The sequence below is a fragment of the Saccoglossus kowalevskii genome, chromosome 22 (genome assembly GCF_978046115.1).
Source record: "Saccoglossus kowalevskii chromosome 22, keSacKowa6.1, whole genome shotgun sequence".
Classification (NCBI taxonomy): Eukaryota; Metazoa; Hemichordata; class Enteropneusta; family Harrimaniidae; genus Saccoglossus; species Saccoglossus kowalevskii.
Window position 1 is genome coordinate 15,700,753 of NC_140662.1, and position 23,656 is coordinate 15,724,408.

At 37.5% G+C, this 23,656-nt stretch overlaps 1 protein-coding gene across 2 annotated transcripts; it reads left to right on the plus strand.

The window, feature by feature from the left end:
• LOC102807008 (uncharacterized) lies at nucleotides 1–23,461 on the plus strand. Of its 2 annotated transcripts, none has more exons than XM_078014157.2 (11): nucleotides 1–65; nucleotides 432–494; nucleotides 15,707–15,767; nucleotides 16,472–16,555; nucleotides 20,166–20,264; nucleotides 21,074–21,178; nucleotides 21,327–21,407; nucleotides 21,798–21,902; nucleotides 22,371–22,499; nucleotides 22,962–23,012; nucleotides 23,278–23,461. In XM_078014157.2, exons 2-11 carry the CDS (start codon nucleotides 478–480, stop codon nucleotides 23,341–23,343), a joined length of 798 nt encoding a protein of 265 aa, XP_077870283.2. In that variant the 5' UTR covers nucleotides 1–65; nucleotides 432–477; the 3' UTR covers nucleotides 23,344–23,461. The 2 variants fall into 2 exon arrangements, with proteins under 2 accessions (XP_077870283.2, XP_085351733.1); XM_085495607.1 differs by having other exon boundaries at nucleotides 15,710–15,767.
• The last annotated feature ends 195 nt before the right edge of the window (nucleotides 23,462–23,656 follow it).

The following is a 23,656-nucleotide window of genomic DNA, read 5'->3' on the forward strand; positions in this document are numbered from 1 at the left end:
GTGGGCGGTATGTAGATTACAATTATTCTGATATTAGAACGCTATACGGTGGTGATGGATACGTGGTGAGTACTCCCAATCTTGTTGCTGCTGATTCTTTGCGTAATTTGCTGTCAATTTCGTGCAATAAGCGGGTTATTAATACCCCCGTGCATTAACAAGCATATAACAGTGGTGACGATTAGGTAGGACGCCGGGAATATTCACCCATACCTGTAGGGCATTTAAATGATTGCGCGCAGCCGGAAAGCATGAACAAATGCAAGCTGTTCCTTGTCACTGCGCCTATATATCCAGTCTCGCCATACGCGTCTCTGTGATAAATCACAACAACATATCGTGTCGTAGTAATACCATATAGTCGTGTTGTGTCTCGTTAAAACGCACCTTTGTCGCTCGTTTTCACCTCATCTAACGTGCTCTGTTTACAGACTGTATTCGGATACACAGATACTCAGGCTAATCTGGTCGCCAGCAATGCAACAATCAACAAGGTAAGCTATCCTCATCCGACTGTGTTTTTTTTTCTGCTCACCAAAACATTCAATATTACGTATTTTATTTGCACGGGTCATGTTAGTAAACAGGTTGAAAGTTGGTGAAGCGCACAGCCCCTAAGTATATTAAATTAAGCGCCGTCTATGGTTTGAACGGAGTAGGTGGTAACAGAGAGTCAATTGAATTTGCTGCGAGTTAAGGTCAAGGAAAACGGCTTCTGTTTTTTAACTTGGTGCTCGTCTTTTTAAGTAGGTTTCTAGCATATTGTGTACAGCTGCGTGAAAGTCGCCTCTTTCGCGGCCTTGTCGTGTTGAGTTACCAAGAGTAAATAGGATTTCTTGCTTGGAAGTGAATTCTCGTGTCGTAAAGAATCAATGTTAACATGAGACATCCATACGGCTATGTTTTCTCACGTGCTACCTGTGACGGATGACTCAGGCGTCTTGTACGAATACCCGTTAATGATGACAAACAATGGAACACGCATCTACCTAGGAGACTTAAAAACAAATTTTGATAACATGGAATCTATCGAGAAACACTGCTTTGTTCAAACACACACACGCAAAACGCGCGAGCGAGTGCGTGCTGCGTTACCGGTATGCACTGAAAATGCAAAGCGCATGCGCGTAATCATATAAAGACTTTTCTCAAAATAAAAATTAACTTCAAATATTGATTTTTGCTTAAACATTCTATTCTTTGACTTAGTGGAAATAATGATTTTTTTTTCGACATCTCTCTCAATTTACCAAATCAAAAGAATAAACCGACCTGAAAAGTGCCACAATGTCGTAAACCATCGCCCGGACGACAGAGCATATTTTAATTACTCTGTAAAAAAATTGATTGGACAGTGCAAATACGTTTGCAAGCACACCTATTGTCGCCTGAAAGCAACATTATTAACTTTTGAGTAACAAAGACAAACACGCATTCTGATGACATTGTTTGGCAGTAAGATATTATTTCAGTACTGTAGGCAATATTCCGTTAACTTCAGTGTGATATCTCGCGTATTGCGTTAAAGGCGCGACCCAAACGCCTGCCACACAAAAAAAAAACTAATTTTTTACAGCTCAATTCCGATTGTTAAGAGCGAAATATGGCGTTGAGTTAACCCCCCCCCCCCCCCACCACCACCACCATAACTTCATCCAAAATTGACCATCATCAAATGTATATACATGTAACATACTATTAAAGCGGGGGAGTCATCACCTACGCATGCGTCACTTGATCATAGCGTGTCACTGCGTATACCCATGAGCCTTTGCGTTTTTAGCGTGCGTTGCTATCGTCGCTTGGAACTAAATTCCCTCGCGTGCGCTGGTGACCACCCTCCCGCTTTAAGCTTGGACATTTCCCAAAAACTCTTTCGCATTTGTCGAATCCCTTGCAATTATGTTTTGGCGCCACTGAAACGTCGTGGTTTTTATTTGTCCTTAGACAACTAATATTTATTAGTTTGTCCTGCTTTGACGTTCGATTTCACGTATAACGCGGTATCTCGCAGTGAACGGTAAATGGCCCTGGTAAATGGTATATTGTTCAAGCACTTCAACAACACAGTTGTCATCGTCATAGTCTTCAGACAGCGTGTAAAAAAAAAAAAAAAAAAAAAAAAAAAAACACGCGTTGGATTCGTCGCATGGGACATACATCGAACACAACCCACGACTGTGCCATTTTAATCTCCGGAGGGATATTTAATCGAAAAAAATATACGTTTGCGTGATGTAAAAACAACATTTTCTGTATACGACACATAATAATTCAGTGTGTAATCATTAACGTGAAAATATTCGACTAGAGGAAGGGATGTAGAGCGGCTATTGAGATGCATGTGGAGTATTCCGGACAAAACTTGCCAAGCTCAACAGTTAGATTGGCATCCCAGATCAAGGATATGAACGAACATTTAATGGATAGCGTTGCCTAAAATAATTGAATAAAACGTATACAGCAACCTTTCACGGTGCGGTTTTTATTGTACGTGTCCAACATCGTTATTCTCGTTAGCCTGCATTGTTCCCTATTGCATGTTAATTTGTTTCACGTCAGTGCTCCACTTCCCAGTTAACTCTCTCCGGGTGGTGTGTGTTTCAGGTCTACCTCGCTATTCGATCACTGACAACAAACGATTATTTCCCACCATACTTGCAGTGTGCCGCTGTCAAACATTCTCGGAAATTTGAATATAATTAAATTACCACAGTCGTCGCGTCGCGCCGTGTTCGTTAGCGGGGTCCCATACAATGTTTACAACGCGTGTAAAATGCGTTTACATGAAATGCGAACGCACGTTGTGCGACGACGACTTTAAGGCGATGCCGGCGACCGTGGCGCGCTGCGTGACGACTGCGGCTGTCCGCAATGGAAGGCGGGAAATGTCACATTGATAATGTGTTTGTTTACCTTGTGTTTACACATTTGACGGAAAGTCAATATAGTTGGGCACATCCCAACTTGTCGACGTCGAGTAAGGTCCACCTGTTACCATGGTCACGCGCCTAAAGTATGTTTCTGATCAGTTACATATTCGTTCAAAACATTTGCGAATATAATATTAGGAAAGGCTGTGTTTTGTTCGATATTTGAATCTAATCACGTCGATAACACCTTTCTATCAGTTTCAATGATTGACGAGGCAAACTTTCTTGGACGCCCGCTGATTGGTGCAATAGATCACCAATCAGTGGGAGTCCTTCGTGTTTTCCCGTGATTCAATGCACATACATTTTATTTATTGCAATGGAAGTGGGAAACAATCTAAGTTTTGTCACGAACTGACCCCGTGCTGGGTGTCCAGACCACGAACTGACCCCGTGCTGGGTGTCCAGACCACGAACTGACCCCGTGCTGGGTGTCCAGACCACGAACTGACCCCGTGCTGGGTGTCCAGACCACGAACTGACCCCGTGCTGGGTGTCCAGACCACGAACTGACCCCGTGCTGGGTGTCCAGACCACGAACTGACCCCGTGCTGGGTGTCCAGACCACGAACTGACCCCGTGCTGGGTGTCCAGACATGTTATGCCAATAAAACTGTTAACGACACTTGTTTTACAAGTCACGTTCCTGACTTCGAGCAATACGCTCACAAATATGTCGCAGAAATATGGTCTGAACACTTTGATCAGGTCAAATTTATAATAGAGATTGTCAAACCGGAAATATACATCGTTAACTGAGCAAAAATAACTGTGGATATCTTTGGAATGCCCGTATTCATATATTAATCTGAACAAGAACTGATGTATTATACGACGTGTATTTATTTATTTGTTTTTGTTTGCTGTTTTTTTTTTATTTTCATTATTTTTCGCGATCACCAAAACTTTAAAAAAATACACAATAAAAAAAAATAATTGGCTTATTGGGATGCACTCAATTCTTAAATTTGTGACTCAAATTGCTTGTTTATCAACCCAAATATATGTTTTCAGTTAAGATTTAATTTGGCCGTTTAATTTTGATGAGAGCAACTGTAGAAATATAAATTTAGGGGTTACTTGGTAGTATTTATATTTTTATTATTCAACGAAATCATATATATTCAAGTGTGGTTGTTGGACACACAAGGTTGTAGTCCGAATCAGATTATAGTTAACATACAACATTATTCGATATCTTAAAAATAAAATAAAAATGTACAGCGCTTTTACGTTATTTATTGTCATGAATACAACATCGAATTTGGTGCTACATTTTATGTTCATTGTTGTATATCGGATAACATAATATATTACAATCAATATAATACATAAATTACATATATTTCTTTTCTGAACATAAAGCAAATAACAAACATTTGCCTTCTATGTGGCAATGCATGTCTTCATTAGTCAAATAAAGGAGTAGCATACAAAATACAGCAACAAATATTGAGATCTCGCGTTATGCGAGTTATTTGGTATAACTACATCATTACATTATTTTTTTTTATTTTTTTTTATTTTTTTTTAATACTATATGACTCGTTGTTTAGTCGGTACCACTACCGCGGCAGCAAGGTAATGCCTGGCGCGAGGATATGTCTGACTACAAACATGGGCGCTTTTATTTCACCTCTCTCCCTAAGACGTCGTCCCTCACGTTTGTAGTCTGCGACACCCCGAGCCAGACACCGTCCCAGCAACTGAAATAATAGCACCGGGAAAACAGTCTGATGCCGCACAATAAAATATGAATATAATACAATTGATTTTATAATATACACAATGCAAGGGATATATACATATACATTTTAAAATAATATTTAGAACACAAATACTCCAAAATAACCACACTCATGTGTGCACTCTATTTTTACGTTGTTAGTAAACTTCATTCTGTGTTTTATAGTTAATATGATATAACTTGTCCACAAAGTATCTTTGAATATTCCTTTGTTTAATTATTCGTGCCATGTATATTGCAAAAGCAGCTACTGATATGATAAGATTAAATAGATCTGACTCGTGCCAATCTTTTTCAAATTCAATAATGATATATCTAAACTCTATGGTATATTTTGTTTTTAAAATATGGCTTTCCAACTCCACTATTGTTGTTATTGCACTTAACGCTTGTTATTTGTAAAACAAGCATTGGACATACGTATTAGATACTTTCATTGTTTCAATGAACGAATACTCGGATGTGTGCATTCTGAAAAAAAATTGATGAGAATTGTATAGATATAATTTTAATATAATAGATATAATATTATTTTTGTAATTGGTTTATTATTACGGTCATCTCATTTTGTAATAATTTAACTATCACCACATTCTCGATTACCAAAACGTCTTTAAAAACTGCCTGCAAATAATTAATAAATTTAAATTAAATCAAAGTAAAAGACAGTGTATGAAAAAAAAAATTAAAAACATATTTAAAAAATGCAAAAGAAAATGTCCAAAGTAAGATTTTATTTTAGTCAGATTGGGATATGTGCAGCAAGAACAGCGTTTTCAATTCGAGATAAATTATATATAATGTATATCACTAAAAAAACAGAAACACATGTCCCGGTCCACATTGCGTCTTCAAGCAGATGCGCGCGCAATACATCGCGCCATATACTCACAACCGCCCTAAAAAGACGGTTCGAAATAGTTAACCCCGAATCCAAAACATCTATGATTCCAGACATTTTGCATAATGTATATTTTATAATGCGTAGATAAATCGCTGCAACACGGGCCCTGTATATTAAAACGGATTGATCGACTCAGTAATTACTGTATATTATTGGTCAATTACTTTTTTTTTCAGTGAAGGTTAGTCAATTAATAGAGTATCAGAAAACAGTTCATTAAAACTATTTCCTTATAATCCATTATTTTTGGCGGTTACAACACTTATAAAGCAATAACGTTATTAACTTCAATTAAGTTTCTATATGTGTATGAAAACAAGCCAGTGCTGTCGTTGTTTGGGACACAGTTCACAAAATAAATGGAAATAGTAAACGCGACGTTTGCGAATGGCCATCTGAGAATGTGGACGATGTCAAAATGTTCAATTTTTAATCCAAATTCTGTCACACGTTGCATGGAACCCATAACGAACACGGCACAGCGCGAATACTGTTGCGTTTTAAACAGTAATTATTACATACGTTAAAAAAAAAACACGATAAAATGGATGACTTATCTAAGATGACGTGTAATATTCTCCTTCAATTCATCAAGTCAGTATAGCTATATATTCCCGCAAACAGAAACAATCCAACGAAACTAATTGATGTCGTAGAATGACGTTTCATCAATTTCTAATCTTAAAACAGCGCAATTAATTACAAAAACAAACATGTCATATTAAAAAAAACTGCATTTATGCTCGCTAATACGAGCATAGTTCGTTGTTACCTTACGACCTTATTTGTCACGATAAAAAGACATGATCTGTCTTCATTACGGGGCGACAGGAACCGTTAGTTATTTAACAACCTTCTATAAACCTGTATAAAGCGGTACCAATTGCTCTCACCGGGGAGTATTAATAGATACATAAAGACACACCATCCATTTACTAGATGGCTATTCCATGTATTATACGTTTTTTTCGTCTTCTCGGACTATAATTTGAACCACTTTCCAGATAATACGTTACATTACAATTATGACGTCACATGCGACGAATCTGTTTAGATGAGTGTGCAACGTATGTTGCTATAGATGTCTCTACTCTATGTCAGCCCGCGGCGATCTGTCATGCAAGAGACGTACGTGGTTTCAAAATTGTGAAAATTATTTTCTGCGCAGTTTGACAGTCTTTGATGTGCGGTTGCTGAAACGCAGGCAGACTTTTGCTGTTCCGACATGTTTTTTTTTGTGTAAAATGCTGTACTGTATTATGGTGGTCATACATGACTTAGTGTTTTATCCATTTTTAAAGAGACAATGTAGATGACTTTGAATATTGTTGTTGTCTTAGAAGTAACCAATAATACTGTACGTCAAATCAAAGTAAACATGTACTACGCATGCATGACTTGAATCACGTCTATGCCGACCCTCGATTTAAATCAGGACACGGGCCCGCCACAACTACGGGAGCAGCGCCATATAAAGTTGTCTTACATGAAGGATAGAAATCCAATAAGAACAACAATATTTTAAGAATATTTTTAACTGCGCCTCGGGTATCCAGTTAACATGTGGCTTCAAACTTAAATAGTTCAGAGGATTTACGTCATGTTTCATTTCTACAAATTAATATCCCGAGATACATACATATTAATATGTGGATGAATTAGACAAACCAGATATAAAAATATTCAATGAATACATATTTACTTGTTATATTATGCTTATATACCGACGATTATAATTAAAATTGCTGTAACACTCACGTAAACAAAATGATTAACGTTTTGCAAAGGTCAAGGAAGGAACATGACTATCGAGATTCTGTCATTGCAAATTATATGATTAGTTTCGATTAATTTGTTTTGTGGTAAGAGTTATACAATGTTATTGATGTGCGAGTTTAAATGCAAGACATTCAGTTTGAATGAAATACCCACAACCTGTATAAATATATATATATATAGATAATGTATTTACTGTAGAGAATACAACTATTTTGGGTATATGTTTATTAATGAAACTAGCGTACATGTATTGTAAAGACGTGTGACCTAAACGTATAACATAACGCGACATTTTGTGCGTTTATTGTCTTTTATCAACGCAAAGTTATTACAAAATGAATAAATTATTACTCAATTCTACAAACGAGCACAAGATGAAATCGGGTGGACGGAGCGGTCTGGTGGCAAAGACAGTTTGAAAACATATATTTCGACCGTCTGTCTTCTTTCTTGCCTTTTTAGAATTTTGACAAATTAAATAATATTCCATGTGTTTAAAACCTCCTCCGAGTACGTCTCATCACATTCACGACTCCAGGCGTGTTGAATTTTTAAATCTGAACAAATCTGAGTAAAAATTGCGCATTCGTAAGACGTACACACACTGCTATGAATCAGCATCACTGGGTCGCACAGTGTTCATTCGAGTGTGTGAAAGTTTTGACAAATGCTGCTATATCTGCTGTAGTTTGCTTTCTACTACGGCAACCCCTACTCCAATTGTTCTTCAAGACGTGATAAATAGTAAAAGTTATTCCTATTGCATGTAACTCGCAAAATTCCCACTTCTGCGCCAACATTGAGAAGGTGGAAAATATCGCATTGTCGACGTGGACATACCACCTTATGTAATGCATATCATTTTATGAGTTTTATTGATTTCCATTTGGTTGAATGTATGATGTAGTATGGGTTATGATTCATGTGAGAGTCCCGGCGATCGTGAAATGTCCATGTAATGGTTCCACTGATGAATGGAAGTTATTATGTTCAATAAATCTCGTCCTCAAACGATGTTCTGTCGTTAAGAGAGTATGCAAAACGCACCCGACCTTTGGGGAGAGAACACAATAGTTTTATGCGGTGGAAGACTGCAAAGAGTCGTTGACAGCTGTACAGCGGTTATTTGTGCATTGAAGAACAATCATATTTGTACAGATACACTCTAGGGGAGATACACGAGTCGCGTCGATTTTATTTGAATCCCATGTGCGAGACAGCTACTAGTATTTGACAATGCGTACTGGTGTGCCACTGTGAATAAGCATTGCCCGACCATTCAGATCTTGATTGTTTGACTAGGTATCAGCCACAACTAATGCATTGACTGGGGCAGTTTATTATTTCGCCATAATTCATACATCTCTTGTTTCGAACACGCGTACATGAAACAAAACAAAACAAATACAGACCATCTAATTACGTAAATTTTTGTGTGTCTGTGTTTGGTGGACATGCAGTTCCGGCGATGTTGAAAGTGTATGTTTTCAAATTCTCAAACATGGAAAATGATTATCTCTGAAAAGCGGCTATAAGTAATGTTGTAAAATAAACAGTGTAATTCTAGAAATATAACTTAGACCATTCCCACAAATGGTTGCTAAGGAGAGCGTCCCCATTTTAAACCGTTGAATGAAAGATATGTTAAAATGAAGGGAAATGTTCAAAATGTAAAATGTTCTTTTCCAGTCGACAACGCCCACCCGTGATGTAGGACGACGCTGTGAATAAACCAAAGCACTGTGTTCGAAGTCAACACATCGGGAAAACTGCTTGAATAATGCCTTCTATTGTAACAACACATACGTATATTTTTCATGTTTTCGAAAACGGTTATTTCTATCGCAGATACACGGAAATTAATAACAACAATATTGTGACTTTTTAACTACGATAGATGACTTGAAACAAATTCCTCAGTCAGATAACTTCATATTTTAAGATGCTGTAAAGAGTGCGAGTTATTGACATAAACGCGAGTCGAATCAGACGTTATCAAATATGCAATCCCCACCACCACTTAGGAAACTCAATTATGAAACCTCAACTGTTAAAATTGAGATAATAATGACCCATTTATGAGAAGCCAACAGCACGTGGCCTATTTCTGGAAAGCCAACGGCAAATAGATTTATTAACAACCAATGGCAGTAACAAGTACACTGGCTGTCGTTCTCAGCTTGGAACGGAGCTTTCGTGTTGTAGCAAAACATGTCTTATAGCTTGAACAGTCTTGCAGGGATATCCCGATAGCGTATCACGTCTGAAGGTGCAGAGCGTATATCCATGTGTGTTAGGGATTGATGATCTTCCTCCAAGTGTCATCGCGCTGCGTGAGTTGCAAACGGGATCCCGTAAATCAAGTGACACACGCGTACTCAGATTTTCATTATTTCCTTTAATCAATACTGCTATTTCTCCGCCGTAATAGTTTGTCTTTCACGATAGGTCATTCTCCGCTGTGTTTATCAATACACAATATTTAACAAAACAATTTAACGTTATCTAGATTGCCGATTTGCCTGACAAGGTCGCGTGAGTTGCGCCCTCCGCGGTGCTCCAAACCCAACGCAGATTTTGCACGTTCTGGTGCCGTTCGTCCGGAGAAGGCGCCTATATTTCAGGCTAAATTGCCGATTTAACACATTATTTCTTATTTATTTAAAGCGGTGGAGTCGTCACCTGCGCACGCGCGAGAATTGAGTCCCACGCGACAATAACAACGCACGCTAAAAACGCAAAGGCTCATGAGTAGACGCTAGTTTGTAAACAATGACACGCTATTGCCCTCTGGCGCATGCGTTAACATTAGAGTTACATAGAGTAAGCGACGATTCTTAATACCGCATTATTGCGAGAACAACGCAAAAAAAAAAGTAATTTCTCGGATAGATTATAATCTGGTCTCTCTGCAGTTTTTTTGCGAATATCAACTGACTTTGTGTTCTGAGGTCAGAGGTTAATTGTTTAATACTGTTACATTTGCTCAGTCAGTAATCACATTACAGAGCTCGTATATTAGACTCGAAAATGAAACGTAAAATTGTTTTTAGATTGGATTTTTGTGAAGGAGGGTTTCAATTACCAAACACTTAGTGCAGTTGTGGACGAGGAGATGTAGGCATAACCGAGGCCATTCTAATGACCTATTCAAATTGATTGGCTAAAAACGAATCACGTGATGCTAACCACTAATGCACTATATCACGGCACTATGATCACGGGAAAATAATATCGTCGGGGAGCAGACATAATTTGAAATTGCGTGTTGTTATAGCAACCATTTATTCTATCAACTTAGTATTGAACAATCATGCAGCGTTTAACTGAAATATTGTTTTGGTAAGATTAGCAGTAAGGTATGATCGCAGCTGCATTATCGGCAGTATTATGAAGGTCAAGTCCGACATATAGCGAGCAATGTCGGTATCCCATGTGAAAATTATGAAAATTATTATGCACAAAGCAGGCTTACCTCTTCACACCTATATACTACCTAAGTGCAACCACCTGCACTCTATAGACAGTCACATAGAGTGTATAATGTCCATCTACAGTCTCAGGGTAGGTTATGCTACGTTCTTATAGGGTGTACTATGTCCGTATGCATCCATATTGACCTAGAGTGGACCCTGCTACATGCGCCTAGACTGGACTACACCCATCTACATGATTGACCTATAGTGGGCCATGTTACATTCGTCTAGGCTGAACTACATCCATCTACATGATTGACCTAGGATGGACCATGCTTCATTCGCCCAGACTGGACATTGTTTAACTACGTTTGCTGAAGGTAGACCATGCTTCATTCGCATAGGATGTGCAATATCCATTCGTCTTGAATGAACCATGCAACATTCGGATCACGTCCAGCTACATTCGCCGAGGTGGGGGGCATGCAGTATTCGCCTAGGATGAACCAAATCCGTCTACATTTGCCTATAATGGGTCATGTTCATCTACATTCTTCTAGAATTGACTACAATCGTCTACATTCTCCTAGGCTGGACATTGTCTATTTACATAGGCCTAGAGTTGATCGTGTCCATCTATATTCGTAAATAACACATCTTACGAAGACAACGACTGTAGTTGCGTATGCCTTACAATGGTTTATTTACAGATAGAGTTCATATTCCTCTTCTTACAATCGGGTAGTTAGGCACCGTTGAAAGCAGCCTGGTCTCGATCAAACTATCGGTATGTGCACCTGTAGAGCTCCGTTGAAATATGTGATTTATGATAACATGCAACGTTTTTTTTTTTTAAATATTGCTCGTCAAGTTGTCGAACTTACTCGGAGTAGTTTCATAACAATGTTTGCCATGTATTATATTGTTATTCGAATTATTCGTTATATACTGTGTTATCTTCCATGTGATCACTGGAAGTATATATTAATCACATCGTCCTAAAAACTTACCCCCTCGCGGCAAATGATGCGAAATACCACGCGAAAGTTTGGAGTGTAACGGAAAATCAAGTTTCATGCGTCGTTACTGGAACCATATCGAACCACTATAGCACTTTAACATAAAAAGGACTTGATTATTTCGGGAACAAACGTTTCATATACAATGCACGGTTAAATGCTAAAAATATTTAATGAGAATGACATCCCCCTGTAGAAACAACACCATTTTAAATAAATAGAAATTGTTAGACATGATTTAAGTGGCGTTCATATCGCTAGAGACATTGAACTCTGGAGAAGTGTTTAAGAGTGTAGTAGATATTTTCAGGAAATAAAATTCACACCTAATATTTTCATAGAAGAATTGTTTTAAACCATATCAACCCATATATTTCATGAAATGTTGTAATTCACATTAATCAATGTTACGTTAGATACAACCTTCGATTGGTCACGTGACCGCTAAGTAAATACATCCTGCATAGAAAATTAAAACGAGTATTCTGAAGAAATTGATACCACAGTTTTGTTTAAACATGTGCATAAGACGTATGAAACAAAACAGAGATTTTGCATAACTTTTTTTTCTTAATTAAGTGTCTATTTTTACATTTTTGTTCGTATTCACATTCAGATACTGAAATCGTACAAATGCTTAAATTTAACAAAAAACACTGACCAGGTATTGTTCATATATACCACATCCAGAGTCTCTAAAAACAGTGACGTAATCTGATGAGTGCCTGCTGAGTAGAACCCATTTGATTGATCATTTTAATATCCGAATTAAAACAAAGATATACACTAATTTGCATATCAGTAGATGTATAGTGGTATTGTTACATGTATATTGATTTTTTTAAATGGTCATAAAATCCTAAATGATCAATGATTTGACGTCCAGTAAATTATAGATTATTGGTAGATATATAAAGATATTCTAAAATTATATAACCCTTGACTGTGATTTGATTATTTAAAATACATGCATATATGCAAATTTAGTCATCATAATAATGTTGGTTTTAATTTAGACCACTGTTTCAAAATATACTCCATTTATGATAGGGCTCTAAAATTTTCATAGCATAATAAGATGTACCTATCGATTATATAAAGTTTAAATAAAGTTTTCAAAATAGTGTTGGTCTGCCAATAAATACAATTCATTTGACCACAAGAAAAACTGGCTTGATTTGATGCGAAAATTATTCTTTATTGTGCATGAAATGAAGATCAAACAAAACAAAAATCTCGGTCGACTACTGTGGTACTGGTAAATGCCTACTTTCTGGTCATCGTCGCAAACCACGACCTTTTTACGGCAAAAGATTAGCCTTCTTCTGCTTTTGAGTCGAACAGGGAAAATCTACTGGCAAAAAACAAGCTCTGGCGTGTGGCGTGAACAATTCTGTCTCGTAGGCTAGACCATCTTCATCTACAGTCATGTATATATAATATTGCAAAATGTAACCTAACCACCCGTATCTGAAATAATGCCCCATTCCTAAACAATATACAGGTAGATACTAGCGTGCTATTGAGTTCATTGTCACATTTCCACTATTGTGTTGTTCACGTCCATTTCCGAGCAGGCTTTCAACAAGACATTAGTCTCCGTTCAACAGTTTAATAGCCTATTTCGTGTAAATTGTAGTGCCACTTTTAGACGACCTCAAAGCACAATGTGTTTATGAGTTAACAACTCAACAAAGGTCACACGTTGTTTACTTTACGTATCGCTACCAGTTTATTGAATTAAAAATCGTGTGTGAAATCAATGTGATGTGGTGTAAACATATCATATCACCATGGTGACGGGTTAGGTTAGTTCTATAGGAACTAGTAATTACTAGAACATTAATTGGTTTTACTCCAAAAAAGATTAATTGTGGTATAATCTGATTTGCAAATTTCCTCTGTAAAATGCACAAATTTAAAAGATAATTTTAAATCGAGTATCATTTTGACTCCCATGTGCGAAGCGCACAATGGGAGTCTTTGCAGTTAATGTGTCAAGTATTTTCAATACAAGTATTTTCGAATTATTTTTAATGTGTTTCCAAAACTCGCAGCACATGGGAATTCTTTCTACTGGCGGAGCGCTTCCATGATGTCAAGGCGAAGAACATTGTCGTTTAAATCGACAATTGTAATTGGTCGTCAAAGTCGTTCGTCGGTTCAGAATACAGAAAAAAACAATCTTCATTGATTTACGACTACATGTCATAACGATATTGACGTTTTTAACAGCTTTCAGATTGAAGTACTTCGTCGCTTGAGGGCGCAATTTATAAGTCAGGTGAAGTTTTATCAAAACCGTGCGATTCAGACGTTGGCCAGCACTACGGAAGCAGGAATAGTTGGAGATGTACACATATTGTTTTTGAATTACACATAACGCAATTGCATTTATTATCCTACTTTAAGGGTTGACCACTAGAAACTCAGAGGGGGATAGTAGAAAAAAAATGCACAAGGACAATTCCTTGAAAAAAAATCCTGCAGGGTTCAATGAACACAATTCTGAATGCGGCAGTCGTCGTGCTGCGCAAGTGCGATATTTGTGTTGATAAACATTGATTTTCCCATAATCCAATGCGCTATTCTAATAGAATCACTAGTATGAGGTTTGACCTGGGTGCGACTTGCACTTATTACCGCCGGTTACTCCTTTGATACCTTGCAATTACCTAAAAATACCAAATTAAAGTTTGGTAACGTCTCATTTTGTACTCGTTGATCTGCACAACAGTCAAAGTCGCCATATTTGTTTATATACCGACTACCGCCCTTTAATCTTAGCCACAAATAACTAGAGTTTAGTGTATTTTTATTCTAAATATGTTTTGTTAAATTGTTTAGCTGTTATGTATAACTTGCCTTGAATTAACTAATGCAGACCGCACTCGCTATAAGCAAGCGGCAACGGGGACTGTGCCAGCATGAGTTTTCTTTAGCTCTTTGTGAATTCGAAACTCGACATCAATGAACATCTTTCTTTACCGTGTTGTTTTCGTTGCTACGCACGGGATTCACGGAGAGCCACTACTAAGTCAGTGTTTGTTAGAGGGAACACGAATTCGGTGATTTAAAAGTTGTGTTGTAATTTAATCAAGTTGTTTTTCATAATTAAATAAGTTCGTCAAAACACTAGTTTTTAAACAAGTATGTTGTTTTTGTCATCCAGAAACAATCTTATTTAGTCAATGAGATCGTTGACACTTCAACTAAATTATAATTCTATTGCATATCGCCATGGCACGCCAGCGTGCGTTCGAACTCGTGAAAAAAAATAAACTATATTATGTTATACGTCACAAGGGACTTAATTCTAACACGGCTCGACACGATGACTGTGTTTTTCAAAAATTGCACATAATTAAGCGCATGTACTACTTAGCGTTTAACGTGTGTTGTTTTCATCGCTTGGGACTAAATTCCCGCGCGTGCGCAGGTGACGACCCTTCCATTTTAAAATAGTGTTTGTTTGCGAATAATGTTGTAATTTTAATTTCAAATAAATGCGAAACATACAGTCAGATTTTTTTTACACTGGCTCAAGAAGAATTTGTTCGATTGCTCATTATAAGGATCTCATTTCCGAGTTTTGACATACGTTTAAATTTCGAAAACCATGGACTGGATAATCGCGTATTGCAGCCAGATAAGTACGCTGTGTAGCAAACAAATGAATCAACATATATTCGCCACAATTGCGTGCCACTGGACGATACAATAATCTATCACGCTTTACAAAGTAACTGTTCTTCCAAGTTTTTCATCGCACAACTCTATGAACCGTTTCTAGCGATGTTACCTTCGATATCTGTGACTTGAAATGAATAACCGCGATCACTTATTTCTCAGTGACTTTAATCTGACAGTCACTCACTTTTAATTCAACATTCTGTTCTTCATTCTAGTAGTTTTAGCGTTTTGAGGTCACGGAAAGCAACCACAGCAAACCAAGAAAACCTAAGTCGAGTAAGTATACGGCATTGCACCCAATAAGAAAATAATGAGAATCACGTGGTCGACGTGGTCAACGAATTCTAACCAATTTATTTAGTAGTATTTAGTAGGAGAATTTAACTATAAGTGCTGTTGCAACGTAAACATGTTGTATCCACGTGAAATAATGCTGTTTCCCGACGCCATCTTTGTTTCGTTCATTTACAATGACGTGTCAGTACATTTCATCACTGGAGGGCGTGACGTATTGTTAAGGTGTATCTGTGTAAGCCACCATAGGTTGACGCCTATCATATAGCATATAGCGATGTTTACAAATAATTTTATTTCGTTACACTATATTGGTATTTGGTGTTATATGAAATGTACATTCACTTACGAACCTTTCCAAAACAGGTTACGCCCTCTAGCGATGGCCCACTTAAAATAATGTAGATAGGTTGTATAAGCAATGTCGTTCATAATCTGCTTGGCTGTAGAATCAATTAAAATATAACAAATCTCTAAATTCAGTGTTTCACTGACTGGCGACCACATGCCAATACAATAATGATGTTCGTCACAGAAGCTCTCTGTCGCCAGAGGGCGTGCCTTATAAGAATAGTATATTCGAAGATTGATTAATCAAAACTGGGGAAGGGAAAAAACAAGTGGAGCAATACAGTGAATTCCGATGATGAATTAACCTAATCGTTTATTTCAATTTTTAATTTTAGACAATTATATTATCCGTTAAAAGTGGAGATGTAGCTGAGACGGAGGATCTCATCAATAAAGGAGCCGACATCGACGTCACGGAGGTAATATCGTTCATGTAACCCTTTTTCGGTTACGGCGTTCTTTTTTCGGAGAGCAACAGGGAACAGAAGGTTGTAATGAACCTGATCGTGGAAAATAACAAACTTCTTACACAAAATACGCCACGTCTAACCGTCACCCGCGGTTTGCAGGAGTCAGGCAGTTTGGTTCAAGGTCTAGACGCAATAATCCCGGGACCCGCCGTAGGCGGCAGTATTTTCATTCGAGGTCAATTTTGGATCACCAGGTCATTCCTAAACGCGTAATTAGGACTGAGTCGAGAATCAATTTTGGGTGCCAGAAATCATCCAAAGACGTTTATTAGGGTATAATTTGCGCTGTCAAAACAAAGTTCAGGCTAATAAAATATGATTGACGACGTTTTCCCATGAGAAAAAAGTGAATTATTTGTTGAAAAAGGCGGAGAAAAATTGATACGCAGAAATCGTGACGTTGACTCTACGCATGCAATGCAGCGTCATGGAAATTGTCTACAGTACACGTACACGCATCTTTCGATGACGTGATTATTTTGCCAGCCTGCCTAGGACGCCGTACCGACATTGTACTAAGGTAAGAGCCTTTGCCCTTTTCCACAAATTTTAATATATTTACAATGTAATATATTGCTTTACCTCTAAAACTCTGCACACCATGCTATGATCATTCAGTGTTTTGTACTAAACGACTCATCGCTTAGCAAAGGCAATTTTCAGGATTTATTGGCACATGATGTCATGAATCAGAGAAACTAATGACCAAAAATAAATATTGCATCGTATATAAATGATGACAGCGATTTACTAGGCCTATGGCCTGTGAACTCGTATGATGTGTGTGCACGGTGCGACTAGTAACAATTACCTAACCTACCGGTTCTTCACGGCCACAGTTGTCGCGATGCATCTCAATAAAATAGCATCTAAAACCAATTAAGGCCGATATGTGTAAATACTTGTACATTAATGCAACCAGCAATAACGACATGCAAGAATGGCATTGGCAAAATGATAACCTCGGATGTAGCCATGTCTAGGGGCATGGATATGATTTATAGTCTTTGCCCATTAATGTAATGTTATAATGTATATGAAGTATGTGATCATGATTAATCTTCATGATCATTTGTGACCACACCATTGATTATTCGGCATAGGCTACCACACACTATAATATTGAGCAGAAAGTCATGCAAGAAATTGCATTTGATTCACCACATTGGCATGGCTGGCTGTATTCATTCTTACTTTTTCATGATCATTGTTTGGTTCACTACAAGTTTCTTGTGATTTAGGCGGATTTTTGTCACATGCAAGAAACAGCAAAGGCTGCAATGTGTACATCAGGGGGCTTTTATCATGCTTGTGATGTTGCTATTGTAGGTAAATGGCCACAGCAGGAATGTACATAACTGTCATTTATTAGGCAGAAACTGATAGGGGCCAATTCCTTGTGCTCACTACACACACATGTACATCAGTGAAGGTTTTTCTGTTGCCAGCTGCCATTTTTGAAATGGTGCCACCGATCAACAGTTCATGCCATTCATCTCAACCTTAAACAATGACATGTGTTGTCATTTGTTATTAATTTTATTACTATGGAAATGAGTTATCTTTTTTCTAAAATAAACAGAATTTGATAGTAATATCATCATGTATAAAAAAAATTGTTTAAAATGATTGTATTTGATATAGACTGAACATGTTGGGGAAAAAATAAATCTAAAATAATAAAATCCCTGCCTAACTACCCAATAGTTTTTACCCTAATACTGGAAACACCAAATTTGTTTTTCATTGGCCTCATAATGGTTTGAGATCTTTTTAACACGATCCACATAAATAATGAGGGATGAACTGGGATTCTGTACAAACAGGTCCATGCATTTACATTCTATGTTTCTGGTTTGATGTTGACTCATTTACAGCCCTGTCATTGGTGATACAAGAAGTTTACTCCTTATAGCATGTGTGTGGGCTGTCTTATGCAACCCAACAATGCTGTTTTTGCACATGGTCAATTCACTCTGGTTATATGTCAGTTGACACATTACCATTGCCATGTGATAAATTCATTACTTTTACCGGTTCTATCAGTCTGATGGAATTGATATCATCATTGATAACTCTATGAAGTACAATTACATTCCATATAGTCTTTTTGCACCAGCTTTATTTCTTATTCATTCTGAATGGACAGTTGCATGAACATACAATAGCCTAAAAGTAAGGGGGTATATTTGTACAACACCCTGTAACTTCGCATGATATGGGTCTACAATACAGTCTTGTAAACAGTCAACTACTGGTTTTGTACAGTTTATTGCTGCTACACATATACTTATTGAAAACAACAAGATATAGTATTTTCGGCAATATGACTACTACCAAATTGGTCGGTGGTGATACCTATCATTTGGGTCTTCCGTCGACACTTATCTGCTTTTGCACCATGAGTCGTTCCATGCACATCATACCAGATTTAATCATGACACTCTACACTAATTCACCTCATTATAATGTGCATAACCTGTGTTTTCATTGAGAGGATGCTTGAATGCACGGTAGTGCTTTCAGCATCCTCTCACTAGTTATTTACAATGTGCCTCAAGATTTAATTTATGGAAAGTCCAATCATTTCCAAAGCATTTCAACAATGTTCTTCCTATTGAACATTCCTCTACTCAACACCTTACTCAAATCATTCATTACAATATATAATCCTTACCACTTGTTTTTTTATTTTCTTCCAGGCGAGATAATTCAACCATCACCTGTATCTCCTATTGGTTCAACTTTTTACTTTATTCTTACTCGAATTTTTTTGTAAACTTGTTGTATATTGATGGTTAAGATAAAAAATAAAAAAAATATTTTTTCCTTGTTCATTACAGACGTTTATTTTATTCACACTATTTTTACATGGTTGTCTTCCAACTAGTCATGCTGAGTGATGTCTAATAGCAGCTGGCCAAATTACAATCGAGTGGTGGGTGGGTCACAGTCAAGTACAAATAAGCCATTCACTGCCAAAGAACAAATATAATCATTCTTTCCGATCAAGCACTTTAACCCTCTTGATTCAAATGACATAACCAAAAGACGTAAGACATCACCTACTTCCTATAACACACAACACCATATTCACATAATTGTTCATACATTACATGTATACATTGTCACAGCAAAATCAATTACATAAATTTACCAACAGCTCCAGCAAATCATCTGCCCATATTAACTATAGCCTCTTTTGTAATCCCTCTAATACTTATATTTTGTGTTTCAATTACATAATGTTAGTCCGAAAATGTCAGCTTCTATTATTTGAACACAATCCTATTATCAAGGTCACGTTTGTATTGCGCTGGTCCCGCTAACTCTGGATCAATATTACACTCCCCGCTATAGAGGGCGGTATCAATTTTGGGTGAACAAAGGTCACTGAACAAAGGTCAATGATACATTACATTATTCTTTCTGCCATGTCACCGGACATAAAATTGCTCACCATTAGAGCTTCGAATACTTGTAGTTCAGTGAATTGTATAATGTGCTGAAAACCTGCCACAATGACGTCAGCAATAATGTAACAAATATATTTTCACAGAATGGTAACAATTTATTGCTTCTGGCAATTGTGTATGACCAAAAAGACGTTGCTAGGTTACTGGTCGCGAGAGGAATAAATCTAAACTATAGAAGCCAGGTATGTAGGTTAATCAATTACGTCACTGTCATCACAGTCGCGCACAATATCATCACAGTCACGCGCAATGTCATCACAGTCACGCGCAATGTCATCACAGTTACGCATAATCTCATCACAGTCACGCGCAATATCGTCACAATCACCCACAATGTCATTACAGCCACGCATAATGTAATCACAGTCACGCGCAATATCATCATAATGACGCGTAATGTCATCACAGTCACGCATAATGTCATCATAGTCACGCGTAATGTCATCACAGTCACGCATAATGTCATCACAGTCACGCGTAATGTCATTACAGCCACGCATAATCTCATCACAATCACGTGCAATATCATCACAGTCACGCATAATGTCATCATATTCACGCGTAATGTCATCACAGTCACGCATAATGTCATCACAGTCTCGCACAATGTCATTACAGCCACGCATAATCTCATCACAGTCACGCGCAATATCATCACAGTCACGCACAATATCATCACAGTCACGCACAATGTCATCACAGTCACGCGTAATCTCATTACAATCTAAATACAATTGATGTTAGGAAGAAGTACTTAATTGTAAATCAGAAAAAAAAAAATTTTAGGAAGATAAACAAAATGAGAAATACCCATTTTGTTTTTTAATGACGTGCTATCTATTGTGAAATTCTCATCATAATGGACAACAATGCTCATCACAATTTTTCTCTGTTGGTGACAGTCATTGAATGGGATTGTGAATTGTCGCGTACCCCCCCCCCCCCACCATCTATACTATTGATAAATTTAAACTGTATTTTCGTCTGAAAGGGAGGTGACGACAGAACACAGTACAGGTCTGCTTTAGATTTAACGGAAGAAAAAGGATGGGATGACCTATACGAATTGATAGAAAGAACGTCATTAGCAAATAAGGTGAGACCATAAACAACGCCACCTAGTGTTGTTTTTTTAGAAATTATACAATGTGGGATGATTGTGCCATTGGTTAAAACACATACCATAAAAACATGTAATTTCTTGCGTTGTTATTATATTAAATTTATACTTATATTCTCTATAGAATATACCGATGGCCGTCGTTGATGGCGATACCAAACTAACGAAGAGTTTACTTGAACAAGGAGCAGACATAAATACCGTGGTAGGAATATAGTTGTTTTCCCAGCCGACATAACTAGGTCGTGAACACACTCCACTCAGAGTTTTGCCAGAATGTACGTCTGGTCCAACTGTGCTCACAGTTACTGACTCATTGGCAGGGAGATGTTCAGTGAACACTGACCATTTTCGGTTTCACAACTTCTGTGAACATTTGAAAACTCTGCCCCAAATAAAACTTCCAAAACAATATGGAATGAACGGGGTGTAAAATATTTCCCCTTTCGCTCGCATATGCTAAGACAATAGCTCTGAGACTGAGTAAGATTAAACACACCTTCATACGTGGGACTTCGATTTTAATTTCTTTTCTACAGTAGAGGATACTAGTAAATGTATGTTTTTATTTGTTTTGTTTTTATACTAATTATAGACAGACACGGGTGAATCGCTATTAATGCGAGCAATACGACATGGGCACTGGGAAGTGAGCGAATTGTTGATCAGTCAAGGAATCGATGTTGCATATGTGCTAGTTGTAAGTATACTCCCAACGGTGGATAAGTGTAGGTGGTGTTTAAACCTGCCCGGAGTTCCAATTCAAATCACGCGACGTGAAATGAACTGAACTGAAGTCTCGTGCGATGGGAGAGGTCGTTCCATTCTCCTTCACAGAATTCTTTGCGGTTAGATCACCGAAAGTAAATATATTCGTAGAAATAGAACTCTGCCTGGGAGATTGGCACCCATTAGTACACAAGGACACGACGCAGAGTATTTTCAACATGAGAGGGCGCTGTCAAGCACACTTATATAAAGTAACCCTATTACGTTGGGTTCTTGATAATCAATGCTAGCCCTGATGAGGTTGTCTTTATCATTCTTATAAGTTGTCAAGATAAACCAACATATAATTGCCTCAATATAAAAATCACACTGTACTCACTACAACAGAATTGTTTTATTCATTCTTTATATATTTCATGACTTATAATATCTCATGCAGCAAAGACACCAATCAGCGAATGGCAAAATTGAGACAACGAAGGAAACAGCCAGGATATATGCCTCTAAGTACGGCATGCCAGATATAATACAACTCATCGACAGACGGGAAGGGGAGTATAGACAACAGGTAGAAGATCATTCGTCATTTTTCCAACAAGCTGTGAGCGAGGACGAATGTCCAAACCCAAGAAGTTGATAAATACGTGATTTGGCGACATTAGTTAGTTGCGAGCGTCAGGAGAAACCCATCGGCGAGGGCGCACTATGTACTCAATATCTGCCCAAAAATACCCTGTTGTTTCACCAAAGTCGTGTTTATTTGACTGTGTGTCAAAAAAAACCCACAAAAAATCGCAATATGATTTTCTAAAATTCAGGAAGACTTTTCGCGAAAGTCCAAGAAATGTTTTTTTTTATTATGTGAACATGCATATGTGCAACATGATTATTGTTCTGACGGGGATAGTAACTTATCTGAAGTCATTATGCATACTCATGTGATGGGTTGAGGTGGTAACGACGACAAACAGACACGGATTGCTGCTCTCTCTTGACATGAACTATTTTTTCTTCTGTGTTCAAATTCTAGGGAATAATTGTACAAGATCCAAGTGAAGCAGATCTTCAGATAAATGAAAAAGTAAGTACAAATTAGAAGATTTAGTTTATTAGTCTTTCTTTTGTAAGAATATATATATATATTTTTTAATTAAATTGTGGGCACCGGACTAATTGAGTATATGTGTTAAATGGCCATACTGTTCAACTATTGTCGAATTTACACGAGTTGAAATGTAGTGTTTGATCTTCAAATACTTCATCGCCGTTGCCATTGTAACGATTATACCACACAGCTACATGTATACCACCGAAATTAACATGTCCCGCAATGTATTGCATTTCAGAAACCCGTCAACGAAGACAAGACTGACAGCGAGAAGCAGCGTTCACACACATGCGCAGTACTGTAACATGCAGTGAGAGCAGACGACATTATTCCAAATCACTTCAATATTAATTTATTTCAAAAAGTATTTTTTGTAATCTACAAAACGTCTTGATGTGCAGAACAGATATATTAATATCAGTTCTTGCACAGCTTGCGAACACCTTTCGGTTGTTTGACCTTGGTGGCCCGACGACCGGGTAAGTACGCAGTGGCGGATTTAGAAGATGCGTATGGGGCGCGCATTCTTAAATATATATTCCATGGTGCAATGCAGCAATGAGGTCATTGTAAATGTGCACCCAACTGAACATCCTACATCTATTTTCAAATCACTG

What these genes read in the sequence shown, in the direction of transcription:
- LOC102807008 (XM_078014157.2), top strand. An exon ending in CCGACATCGACGTCACGGAG is followed by an intron (nt 16,556 to 20,165) that starts GTAATATCGTTC and finishes ATATTTTCACAG; the next exon opens with AATGGTAACAATTTATTGCT. An exon ending in ATCTAAACTATAGAAGCCAG is followed by an intron (nt 20,265 to 21,073) that starts GTATGTAGGTTA and finishes TTCGTCTGAAAG; the next exon opens with GGAGGTGACGACAGAACACA.